Here is a 13,014-nt window from a genome sequence, read left to right as displayed (position 1 = left end):
GAGCAGTGATCTGTTCTAACTCTGAAAGAGATAACAACTTTTCTAGGTTTATTGAAAGGTAGTTTGTTGTTCTCCAAGGACTCGTCTTCCTGAAGGATTTTTCAAGGACATTTTTTAATCATAGAAGATTTTAGAATTTAATCTAACCCCCACACTAGGTGGACCTTCATACCTTTCCTGGGATGCAGAGCTTCAGTGCCTTTCACACAGTATGGGGCAAACAGCTGTCTCTTTCCCTGCCCAGAGGCTGACACAGACAGGGTTGACGACAAAGAAGTGAATGCCAGAGCTGCCCTGCCACTCTGGACCTGAGGGTGATGACTGGCTTTATCTGAATATGAGAGAAAACACACATCCCACTGCACGGGGGTATGAAGATAGTGCATAGGACGAGAGTTCAGTGAACTACACAGCAACACGCAGATGTTAGCTTTTGTAAAATAGCAAAGAGGAAAGATCCCACTCTTTCTTTAAGAGGATTTTCAGTAGAAAGGGAACATTTCTCCTTTACAAAGACTTGCTTATAACAATATTTTTCAGGGAACTCAGCTCAGATGGTACAGGAAACACATTATGGCCCACTGTGGCATGCAAATTCACTGCTCAGCACGTTATAGGAACACAAATACAACCACGATCTCCCAGACTTGCAGGGTCTGATTTTATCTCCTTCCTTTCTTCATTCTCTCCTTCTCTTTTTTTCTTTTCCTTCTTTCTTTTCTTTTTCTGCTGCTTCCCTCCTTTTTCATCTTCTTTTAAATTGTACTATGATGTGGGAAAATTGAAGCAATTCATCTCAAATACAGGGGAGATTTACTTCTTTCATTTAAAAACTTTTTTTCCTTAATGGGTTAAATGTCAAATTCCTCAGAATGTCTCAAGGTAACAAAAGATCATTGTTTTAAGGTATGAAGGTAAGTTTTCCATCAGGGACTAAAGTTTGGAAATAAAGGAAAGCCAGTAAAAACAGCCCTCACTTGGCAATTATTCCACCTTTGGAAATTTCCAAGCCATTTGCAATCATTCATTAATTAGAGAAGATGATGTTCCACCTTGCTGAGGCCAGAAGCGTGACATAAAGAGGTCTAGAGTCTTTCCTCAAGTTTTAAGTGAAATGCCACGGGAGGAAGTGGGATTCGACGTAGGAGCTCATTTCTCAAGCCACTAGTCACATCACTAAGCAAAGCAGAGTCAATACTGGGACAATAAGGTCCTCTGTGCACAGGTGCAGTTGAGTACAGCAGTGTTCTGCTGAAAGACTAACTGTGAAAAAGCCAGTCCCTTCATTCGCCAGTGCCCGCGCCACACAGATCATATCTGTAGCTTCATCGGCCACTCTCCCCTTTCCCCAAACACTGACAGATGGCTAAATACCACCCTCGAACCACTCTCCTTAATAATCGCAGAGAGATGTACTGGCTTGATTTTCATTTTTAAAATGTACAATGTGATTTTCAAACACATGATACTGTTGAAGAACAAATATTTCAAAAAAATTTTTTAAATGACATCAAATTCACTGATACCCAGAATCCATAATAATGTAATGGATCATCATGAATAATTACAAAAAGAAGAGAAATGAAGTCTCATGCTTTCTGGAAAGTGGTTAATAAAAGTTTCTTCCATTATACCGAGTAAGGTGGTGAACACCAAATGCTAGTGATGCGGCTGAACCCAGCATGTTAGATTCAGGTCTTGCACTGGGCGCTAACTGTTTTCCTATACCACTGGGTCAGTTCAGTGTTAAATGAGGAGGGATTTTCAATGTGCCCAGTGACACTTGGGAAAAAAAGAAACCCAGTGCCTGGCTCAGTAATTCTCACAAGATTATTCCCTCCACCTAGACATTCTGCTCTGTCTCATGTCTGTTTCCCCAGGTGGGCTGATACAGGGTCCTCACACAGCTCAGGGCCCCTCTTTCCATTAGGATCACCATGCAGCCATTCTAACAGGAGGCTTTGGATGGAGCAAAACTGCACACCTATTTGAGCTAGGTGTTAATGTCAGTTATCCTAACCAAAGCTTGTAACCATCCATGAGGGAAGTTACTGCACTTACACCAAAGTGAAGTAAAGTTGAACAATCCAATTTTTTTTCTGGATTGCTTCTTTGGGGACTGGAAGGACTAATGCAAAAACACTGTAATGTTAACAAAAGGTGAGCATATACAGACTGGGTATTTTGGACAAATGTTATTTAAAACAAGCAAACAAACCTAACATTTATTTTCATAAAGATATTGTCAAAAGAAAGGCTTTCTAAGAGCAATGTTTCAAAAACACAACGTTTAAACCTGGAAACTTTATGTTGGAAAATGATCATGGTTGGCCCAGTTTCCCGTAATGGGTATTCATAAGTGTCCCCACTTTCTGGAAGGCTTTTCCTCTAAAGAGCCCAAAATTCATTTTGGAGCACCGTTAATAGACCAGACACTTTCATCTGAAAATAATGGTTTAATAAACACACTGCCCGCAGAGCAAGGACCTGACAGATTTCTGTTACATTTTGAAAATGTGATTGATTATCTGTACACTGACAATGTCAAACGTGTTAATATATATAGACCTTTTATATATTAAAAATATATACAGTATTAAAAATATATATAGACCTTCAATTCATCTCTCAAAAATACCATATTCTAACTATTTTTGATGTCTGATTCTCACAGCTTTAAATGAAAGGAAGGGAGAGCTTCGTTCCAACCCAAGGGCTGGAAACCAGCGTGGTGTATCTATCTCACCCCTTCCAAATAATTCTCTTTGGTTCCTCTTGTCCTGGTAAAAGGAAACATCGTGCTGGTTCAAATACTCATGGAAAATCAAGTTGTAACTGAGTAGGCATGTGATGTGTAATATCATTAGCCATTGAAAGGGAAGTAATTGAACGCATTGACTTAAAAGACATACATGCTTGCAAGTAAATCAAACAATGAAAAAAACCTCAAAAAACTTTAAAAAATTGTCTAATAGGTTTAAAGACTAGAGAGTAAGATTCTTCTTAGAGGATCAATAATGTGGATTGACAAGGGCAATAAACAAGTTTCATTATACTGCAGCAGCCTCTTCCAAAGGAAACTAGACAAGGTGTTTGCATTACCTTACAGCCCTTTGCCTCACCTGTCTCCTGGACTGTTGGCCACTCATGTCCTGGCAGCCACTGTGGTACCAACTTGGCTTGAGTTCTAACCACCGTCACATACACCCTACCTGACAGCAGCTCGACTCATGGCTGCCCTGTGTTCCTCTCACCTCCAGATGTGATGATGTCCTGTCCCTGTGAGGCATGAGAAGCTACAGATCTATTTAGTGCCCAAGTAAATGCAAAGCCTAGGCGTGAGGAAGTCTCTGACTCACAGAGAACCTTGGTCCAAGAAGAGAAAGAGCTAGAAGATAAATTATCTTCCCTTTTCCCACCACAAAAAGATTATCCTGAGCTGCTACAGTTCATATGCTCTTTTGGAAGACGATCTTTCAAGATTGAACACATAGATGCACTTGGTAATAAACAATAACCATATCCATAGCATGACTCCATATCCCCTGTAGGATCTCCCTCTTTTTCTATGGCACTCAGGCTTCCTCAGGATTCTACTTTCTAATGCAATAAAAGCAGCATATACACTTTTGCCTTAGGCTCTGCTTTCTGGGAAAGGCAAGCTGAACAGGCAGTCCTTTATTCCCACCATTGTATTAATGAGTTTCTTACCTTTGGTTGCAGTGGTGGTGCAGAGGGGGCTGGAACAGGATCTGTGATATATGTCTTCTTGGGACCAGCAACCGGATACATGCCAGCAGGGTGCTGGTTTCCTGACCCAGAGGGAGTGTACCCTTGTTCCCGCTTCCAGGCATTGGGGTGACCTTGTTGACCAAAGGCAGGATCAGAATCATTTTTGCCCCCATATGCAGGCCCCGCTGGGCAATAGGTTTCATAATAGCGCCCTTGGTTAGGACCATACCCATACCCAGGCTCAGGCCGAAGTCCTGGTGGTGGAATATATGTGTAATCCATGGCTCCCCGTGTTGAAGGAGGTGGACACTGCCCAGACACAGGCACTGGTTGAGTGTTATAGCTCTGGTGCCCTGGCCCCGGGCCATAAAACTGTCCTGGTGAAGGGGCAGCCATGTAATGTGAGCTGGGCTGGGCTGACTTCACTTGTACATTGAAGGTAGGCCTCGATGGGGTGGATGCCGTAGTGTAGGAGGCTGGGACAGGCTGAGGCTGGGGTTTCAGTGTTCCGATTGGAGTCACGGGAATGGGCCCAGCCTGAGGGGCAGGCTGTGGTTTCAGGGTCGACTTTTTGGTTGCTGTTAGTGGGGGCTGGTTTGGTATGACCATTCTCTTGTGCCCTGTGACAGGGGTGGAGACTGGAGGAGAGGCTGTAATACCAGTAGAGCCCTAAAATGGAAGAGAGACGGAAAAAAGAAAAGGGACAGAGATTAGTGCTAATGAAATTTTTTTAAATTAAAAATTGCCAACTATTATTTTTGTATTAACTCTACAAAATACAAATGCAGCATGGTTTCTGCCTTCTGAGACTTCAGAGACTAACACGAAGATCAGTAATGTTTGTGTACTACCAATGAACAATCCGTAAAAGAAATCAAGGAAACAATTCCATTTATAATAACATTAGGATAAAAATACTTAGGAATAAATTTAACTGAAGAAGTGAAAGACGTGTACACTGGAAAGTACAAAACGTGGCTGAAATAAATTAAAGAAGACATATAAATAGAAAGATACTTGTGTTTATGGGTTGGAAGACTTCAATACAGTTAAGATGCTAATAATACCTAGAGTGGTCTACAGATTTAATACTATTCTTTTCAAAGTCACTACAGCATCTTTTTTGCAAAAACAGAAAAATCCACCCTAAAATTCATATGCAATTTCAAGAGACTCTGAATAGCAAAAAAAAAAAAAAACCATTGAAAAAGAAAAGGAAAATTGGAGATTTCAAAATGCCCAATCTCAAAACTTATACAACTATAATAATCAAAATAGTGTGATAGTGGCATAAAGACAGAAAAGTAAACCAATGGAATAGAATACAGAATCCAGACATAAACCCTCGAATGCATGTTAAATTAATTTTGACAAAGGTGCCAAGACCATTCAAAGGAGGAAAAACAGCTTAAATATAATAGTGCAAACTACAATAGTGTTAACAAGCATAGGGAGGAAGATTCGTGACATTAGATTTGGCAATTTTTTTTAATGTAAAAAGAAAATAAATGGAATGCCATGCTCTCGGTCAAACTAGCCAAAGGCTTAGCCACCTAGTGCTAAAAGGAGGTGCTAGAGAAAGAAAAATGGAGGACCCGTCAAAGGGAATAAAAAAAGAAAAGAGGGGGGTTGAGAGAAACAAACACAACAGCACAACCAATAGATGCTAAATTTTAGACCAAAGATTCTTGTCAATGAGCAATTTACCAAAAATAACTCAAGTGCAGCCTCCTCCTCCTTTAATATCTTCCTGAGGTTGGTTGCATTCATCAACTCAGAATTACTTACTACACAATGGAATATTACTCGGCCATGAAAAATAATGAAATCTTACCATATGCAAAAACATGAACAGACCTAGTTGGTATACGCTAAGCGAAACAAATCAGAGAAACAAACACAGTCTGTTTCCACTTATAGGTGGAATCTAAAGAACAAAACAGAAATGGACTCATAATACAGAGAGCAGATTGATGGATAGCAGATGGGAGGGAAATTGGGGGTGTCCGTAAAGAAGGTGAAGTACAAATTTTTACTTACAAAAATAGACATGGAGATGTAAAGTACAGCATAAAGAATATATGGGTACTAGACTTATTGGGGGGTCACTTGTAAGTTATATAAATGTTTAACCACTGTGACCACTGTGCTATACACCAATATTGAATGTAAAATGTAATTGAACAAATAAAATGAAATATAACCTTATCTTGGTATCACACACAAAAATATACTTCCTGAATGTCATAGGAATATCTTAATGACACATAGGTGAAAATGCCTTACTTGTGAAGTACAGGAGGCTATAATTATGATGGAAGACAAGTAAGTGCTTAGGGAAAACTTGGAGATCTAAAACTTTGTCCTCAAGCATTAGTCTGTTAGGAATGGGCAAATATGCAAATGGTACAAAATTTTAACCCTGATAAGATTTGTTAATATAACAAATAAGTGACCACAGTCTAATTCTGTTGTTTGATAACTTCCAGGCAAATTATAGTAATGTATAGGAAGATAGGATGTAACACTTTATATTACTCTATTTCATTTACCCACACCAAGCCACAAGTAGACACGTAGAGCTGATGCTAATTGCTTCCTCATCATAACACTCCCCCTTTTTCATTACTCAAAGAACTTCAATTTTGTTTAGGGGAGCAATGTGCCCACTTAAAATACTTCCCAAGACTACTTTGTAAGTAGAAGCTGCTGTGTGGCATGGTTCTGGCCAATGAGATGTGCACTAAACATTTTTGTGAAAAACAGGGCTCGCCTGACATAAGCACCATCCCTTCCTATTTTTCTCTTTTCCCCATCCTGCCTGCTAGGTGGACGTGGGGCTGTGAATGTTGCAGCTCTCTTGCCCCCACCATCACAGATATTTAGCCTTGGTAGCCTTGGCTGGGCTTTCTGGAGATCTAGGTTGATCCAGAGATAAAGATGAAAACATCCCCAGGGACATTAGGTTAACATTTCATTTCCAGTGGTTGTTGCCTAGATAGGAAATCACCACCAACCAGGGAAAACTTAGAAATGAGAAATATATTTTATTGTCACAGTGACTAGGTTATGCTTTTATCATTGAATGGGTGGATGGCCAAATGCATCACTGTCAAAACCAAGATAACAATAATGCCCCTGTTGACACTGAATAGAGCCTTGGGACACATGTTTGCTGGCAAGCTGACTGTGAAGTTTCCAGTTGCCAAGGAGGGTTAGTACTGGTCCTCTCTAGGACTTCCCCACTAGAACACCTTTCCTGGTTCAAATAGCTGCTCTTTCTCCTGGTCCCCTTCAGCCTAGAAGAGATGACAATTCTGACTCTGCCAGTCCCAGATTACTGTTCTGTTCCTAAGGCTTCTCTGTACTCAAATGGGCCTATGTACAGAATTCCTTTATAAATTAACTCCAAGAGAGGAGATAGTTTCAGTGTGCCGTAATTTTCTTATGGGATTTGGACTGTGATAGCTATCTTTCCCATGTGTCATTGGTCACAACTGCAGTTTCCTAGGGACTTTGCAATTCTAGATTCAGTTCTGTTAAGTTATAGGATGCTGTTGAAAAGAATTTCTTTACCCTCCCATTAAAAAAAAGATTTTATTTATTTATTTTTGGAGAGAGGGGAAAGAAAAGAGAAGGAGAGGGAGAGACACATCAATGTGTGGTTGCCTCTCATGTGCCCCTTTCTGGGGACCTGGCCTGCAACCCAGATAGGTGCCCTGACTGGGAATCGAACTGGTGACCCTTTGGTTTACAGGTTGGCACTCAATTCACTGAGGCACACCAGCCAGGGCTCTTTTTCCCCCTTTTTAAATACAAGTCTTTCAGGGGGAAGATTTGCAATTTACTTTTGTAATTTAAGCAACCTGAATATTCTTGTCTTGGTAGGGTGAACTTCTTGTTATACCATAAGGTGGTCCCAATAGCGCCGAATAGGAAGAGATGCAGTGCTCTTATTAATAAACTAATTAAGAAATTGTAAAATAAATACTCAGTTAAGAGGGTCATATTTTTCTAATAAATCATATCAACCTTAAAAAATGTGAGCATAGATGGAACTGAATGAGAGAGAAAGAATAAAGCTTTTATTTGATGACTCAGGATCAGCAGAAGCTCAGAGTTCCTACTTGGAACACTTAAAAAACCCAACTATAAATGGAGACAGTGACTGAGCAACTGGCTAACGGCAAGCATGCTCTCTGCTGCAGCTGTAAAGAAGTCTGCCCCCAAAACAGATGCCTCAAAAGTCACATATTTTGAAAATGAAAATCAATCACCTCCATAAGGTGAAAAACAAGGATTTATGAAGCTCTCACACTTTAGAAGCAACTTTTTCACAAATCTCTTTCTCTTTCTTAGTGAACACATACACACTCACTCACACTGGACTGCATGCACGTGGGCGCGCACACACACAGAGCAAACGTCCCTGTCTTTGAAGGAAGGCATCAGGCACAATTCCAGGAGCCACTGCTTTCTTCTAGGAAATAACTTGCAAGTAGAATCCTCTTCTGGGAATAAGAAGGTTTCTCACAACTTTATTATGAATTCTGCTGTGTATGTGCCGGCATGTTTATACATATTTTCTATATCATAACTATGTGTGTGAAAATAGCACATTTAGCTATATTTTTTCCTTTCAATTTTACATTCTTTATCTCATTGGAGGTGGAAGTGGTAAAGAACAGGAATCATTTTAAAGCATATTTATTTTTGTTCCTCATGGTTAAAGAAAGCTATGGCAACGTTTTCCTGGGCCACATTTTCAAGTAAATGCATAGTGATTTTTTTCTACTTACTGGATTAGTTGGCACTTCCAAGTATGTATTTTTGGTATTTCACTTCTTCTTTTTTTTTTTTTTGCAGGAATCCTTAATGTTTTTATCATGATTTAACATTTTCACTTTGAAAATCAAGTACATTTAAAAGTTAAACTCATACAGCTATGTGTTGTGTGTGTATATATATTTTTTCTGATATTTGAATCTACGTAGCAGTATTTTTATGTGGTTATTTTTTCTATTAATTACTTTTAAACATGTTCAATGTGTAAAGCTCTATGGAGTTAATCAGAGGAGGATAGTGCTATAGGATCAATGGCACATGTCTTCATGTCCCGGCTTTGCATGGCAGAGGGGCCAAAGCATAATTAGTGACAGTTGAATGGCTGTCTCCATTCCTGGGCAGAACTGGTGTGGCCATGAAAGAAAAACATGAAAGGGGCTACGTGAGCACCTCACACTCACTTCTTACAGCAGATCCTCAACTCCCTTTTGGCGAAAGCCTGGAAAACATCTTACATTCATCTGTTTCTCTTACCCCTGCCCACCCATCCCTTGAGTACACTTGCACGTACAAACACAAGCAAACACACACGCCCCTAACCTAATCTATATATAACCCTTGATTACTTCTCACATTCCTGCATTTTATTCCAGTTTTGCTTTCCCTTCCCCGAATAAGGTCCTCTTTACCACTTCCCCAAGCTATTTATTACTATAATCCAACCTCACTTCTCTCTCAATTCTCCTCTTATTAAACACCATGATGATCTCTCTAACATGAACATCTGATTGCGGCTCACTGATGATACAAATTTGGCAATGACTCTGCCTTGAATTGAGCCCCCTGTGTTTTATTTTCCATGTACTTTCTAAAGACTTTTACTATCTAGCCCTTGCCTCACTCATCAGCTCACTTTTCCTTCATCACTCAGAGCTGCACTCCAGCAGTATTAACCTTGTGTAGTGACTGTACACTGATGTCTCTGCTCCTCTTTGTCAGCCAGGATCTCCTTCTAAAGTCTGGGGTCCATTCTACACAAATCCACCCCGTTTCTCCCATGCTGCTCAAGCATAGCCATCTTCTTCCTGACAGCTGCCTGCACATTCATCAAGTCTCATATCAAATGGTGCTTCTTCTGCAGTGTGGTTCTTCGCTCCCCTGGAAGGATGTTGAAGTTCTTTCCATGGTTCTTCACTTATCCTCCCGATGGGTTTTGTGCACACCTCCATTAAAATAATCATATGGTGTTTTAATAATTGACTTGCATGTTTTATAAGCTTGGAAGAAGTCAAACTATAAGCAATAAAAAATCAAATTATCATGCTCTTGAACAGAGATCTTTATATTCTGTAATAGAAAACCCAGGGGGTAGACAGAAAAGAACTACTATGTCTGCTCAAGAGTGGTAGCAGGGACTTAGGCTCTTTATGCTAAAAAGTACTTTTCTAATCTTTCAGTAAAATTGCTATTGATGAAATTAGTCATTATTTTTGCCCAATGGCCACTGAATAATTATCCTCTTCATCTGTCCCAGGACCTCTTCTCTTCTCTCTATTCACTCTTTCCAGAACCATGCCCACAACTAAAAAGCCCTTCGATGACAAGGACTCTGTTGAATTTCTATCTCCAGAATTCATCTGCATTCCAAATGCAAAGCCCAAATATTCAACTGTCTTTCATGTGTCTACTGAATGTCTTATACACTCTTCAGGCTCAATATGTTTAAAACTGTTCATCACCTTACTTGAATCTACTTTTCATGTTTTTGTTCTGGTTTTCTCAGGCAGGTATTGCTCAGATGAGAACACTAGGAGTCCTTCTTGAGCCTCTCCCCCACATCCCTTTCAAATACTAAAACCCTGTTGACCTTATTCTGCAGTCAGAAAATTCTATAACTCTCAAATATGCCCACAGTTCACTATTTTCACTGCTACCACCTTACTCCAAGATACTACCACGTCTTACCAGGAATGCTCCGACATCATCCAAACTAGTGTCCCAGTATCTACTCTTGTTCCCCTTAGTGAATCCTTCATTCTGTAGCTAGAATGAATCTCAAATGAAAATTTGATCACATTACTTTCCTGCTTAAAAGCCTATGCAGGCATAGTGGAATGACTTGGACTCAATCTGTCTCTTCCGCATCTCCTCAAGGGTGACATGACAGGTCACTCTCTGACACTGACTTTCTTTCATACTCAGTGTGTCAGGCTCTCTCCCATCTCAGGGATTATATCCAGATGCTTCCCTGCTTCTCTCTGATTTCTATGTTGAGCTAATACATAAGAATCCCTTAGGTCTCAACATGGGTATCAGGTTCCTCAGTGAACTTTTGCCTGAATCCTCTGGAAGAGTGACCATTCTTTACTCCTCCCCTTCCATACACATCACATTTGTACATATCTGTTTTCATTGGGTTACAGACTGCCCTTTACATTCTGTTTCCTCAGTGAATTTTTCATATCATAGCACATAGTAGGTGTTTAATAAATATTTGAATCAATTAATAAATGATTAATGGTATCCCAAGAAAAATGCATTTCTATGTTCACATTATAATGTACAAAATATAAACGGCCTCACTTCCCTTATTACTTGATAATCAAGAGACTCTGTGAGACATTTAATGCATGCTAAATAAGAGTAATCTCATTAGTCTCTCCCTTTAAGTAGTTTAATGACTTTCCTTTTTGAATTTATTAGTAATACTATATTTCAAAGAAGCATTTGAGACATTTATTTTCCTTTTAATAGTCACATTACATGTATAACTACTACTTGGTGTTGGCTCTAATCTCCTGCAGAAATAGTAAAAAAAAAGACACCTAATGTATTTTAAAAATGTTGACATTTACTGAAAGAAAATACATTTTAAGTTAATTATTAAGTAATCACAATATCCCAATCCTTAAAAATTAAATTAATCCAAATTATTTATCCAATATAAATAAAATTGAAATTCCTCTAGGCAATGAACTAGAGGTTAAAGCCACAATAAGACAAAGGAAGTCAGAGTCACTGCATTCAGAGTCATCTTAGTTTATTCAATTTTTATACAAAATTTGGTTTATTGAGCAAAAATGAATTCTACTTGAAAAGGAAACTGTCTACAGTAACAAAGGGAAAACCATAAAAAAAATAGAACCCTATGTATAAACAGCAATGTAAAACTCTAAGTCCCTTCATCCCATTTGATGTTAGCTATGCAATGATATGGAAAAATGCTTAAGATGTTAAATGTAAATGTTAAATACAGAATGTTAAATGCAAAGTACCGAATGTAAAATCAATCATATGTGTGATACAGATGAAGCTACATAAAATGATATTTCCATATGGACAAGGAATAAACAAAATATGGAAAGGGAGATGGTGATTTGTTAGAAAAAAGGATTATGAGTATTTCATCTTCAATTTTATTTTCATGACCATTGTTTAAAATTATTTAAACAAAACCTGATAAGCTTTTTCCACTTGTAGTTATTCACTCTAGTCTTTGTACCCTTGTGGCAGAAACACAAACTAAAATACCTATTAGTGATGAAAATGTATAAAAATACATATGTAGCATTTACTTTGTGTAAACATTTTGGGTCAAACACAGTTTGCACTTCATGTTCACAAACACCGCTGAGACAGGAATGATAATTATTCCTATTTTCCAGAAGGAGATACTGAAGCATAGAAAATCAACTAAGGTCATATCACTGGCAGTTGGCAAATCCAGGATTCAAATCCAAATAGCTTGGCTCCAACCATTTGGGGTTTTGAAAACCAGCCTATCTCTCTCAGGTAAAGAAAGAGTGAAACAGATCACATTAAAATAAAGAGAGATTTTCTCAGTTTATTTCTGGTTTCCTATGTTTAGGTGACGTGTGGTCAAGATATGGGTATAAAAAATAATTCTCTCCTAGAAGAAATAAAATGAATTTCACAGGATGACAGTACTTCATGTCCCTATGCGGGGAGTAACAGAGTGACATGGAATGTGTAGAACTGAAGAGATCATATACTACCTAAAGGCAGCCCGTACATGGTGCCAGCTGATTGCACCGAAGGAGTATGAACCCAATGTTCCTCTCCTGACTTTTTGTGTGTTTGCAAACACAGGGAAGCTAAATGAAGGATTTCTACAAGCCAAATATAGTGCATGTGGTGCATTTTGCAACTTCCAGCCTAAGTTAAGAACACCAGCAAACAGAAGTATCACAAGGGAGGATGATCAATGAAATTGAAGTGTTGTGCACTAGAAGACAGGAGGAAAAAAAAATTCCGGGTTTGCCACTGTTCAGAGTTATGTGGCATTGAAAAGTCACATTAATTTTCTAGATTGACTCCTCATCTGAGCAACAAAGAAGACTTAAAAATACTGTTATTTTTTTTCCCTGCTTTTGTAATGAGGAGTCTTTTTTTTTCCAAGTCAAAGTGTTTCCATAACCCAGATAAAAGATGAGCTTACTGGATGATGCACAGTGTTGAAAGGAGACCACCCACACA

At 38.9% G+C, this 13,014-nt stretch overlaps 1 protein-coding gene across 5 annotated transcripts in view; it reads right to left on the bottom strand.

Moving 5' to 3' along the window:
- Window positions 1-13,014, bottom strand: part of LOC114490441 (LIM domain containing preferred translocation partner in lipoma) — a 636,657-nt gene that overhangs the window by 248,312 nt on the left and 375,331 nt on the right. For all 5 annotated transcript variants that reach the window (XM_036017287.1, XM_036017288.1, XM_028504415.2 and 2 more), the window contains one exon: window positions 3,712-4,401. In XM_036017287.1, coding sequence (XP_035873180.1) covers window positions 3,712-4,401 — 690 coding nt within the window. The remainder of the gene's footprint in view (window positions 1-3,711; window positions 4,402-13,014) is intronic.

This window comes from Phyllostomus discolor, chromosome 2 (assembly GCF_004126475.2).
Source record: "Phyllostomus discolor isolate MPI-MPIP mPhyDis1 chromosome 2, mPhyDis1.pri.v3, whole genome shotgun sequence".
In the NCBI taxonomy this organism is placed as follows: Eukaryota; Metazoa; Chordata; class Mammalia; order Chiroptera; family Phyllostomidae; genus Phyllostomus; species Phyllostomus discolor.
The sequence above is the reverse complement of the archived record's forward strand: the minus strand, read 5'-3'. Positions and strand labels throughout refer to the sequence as shown.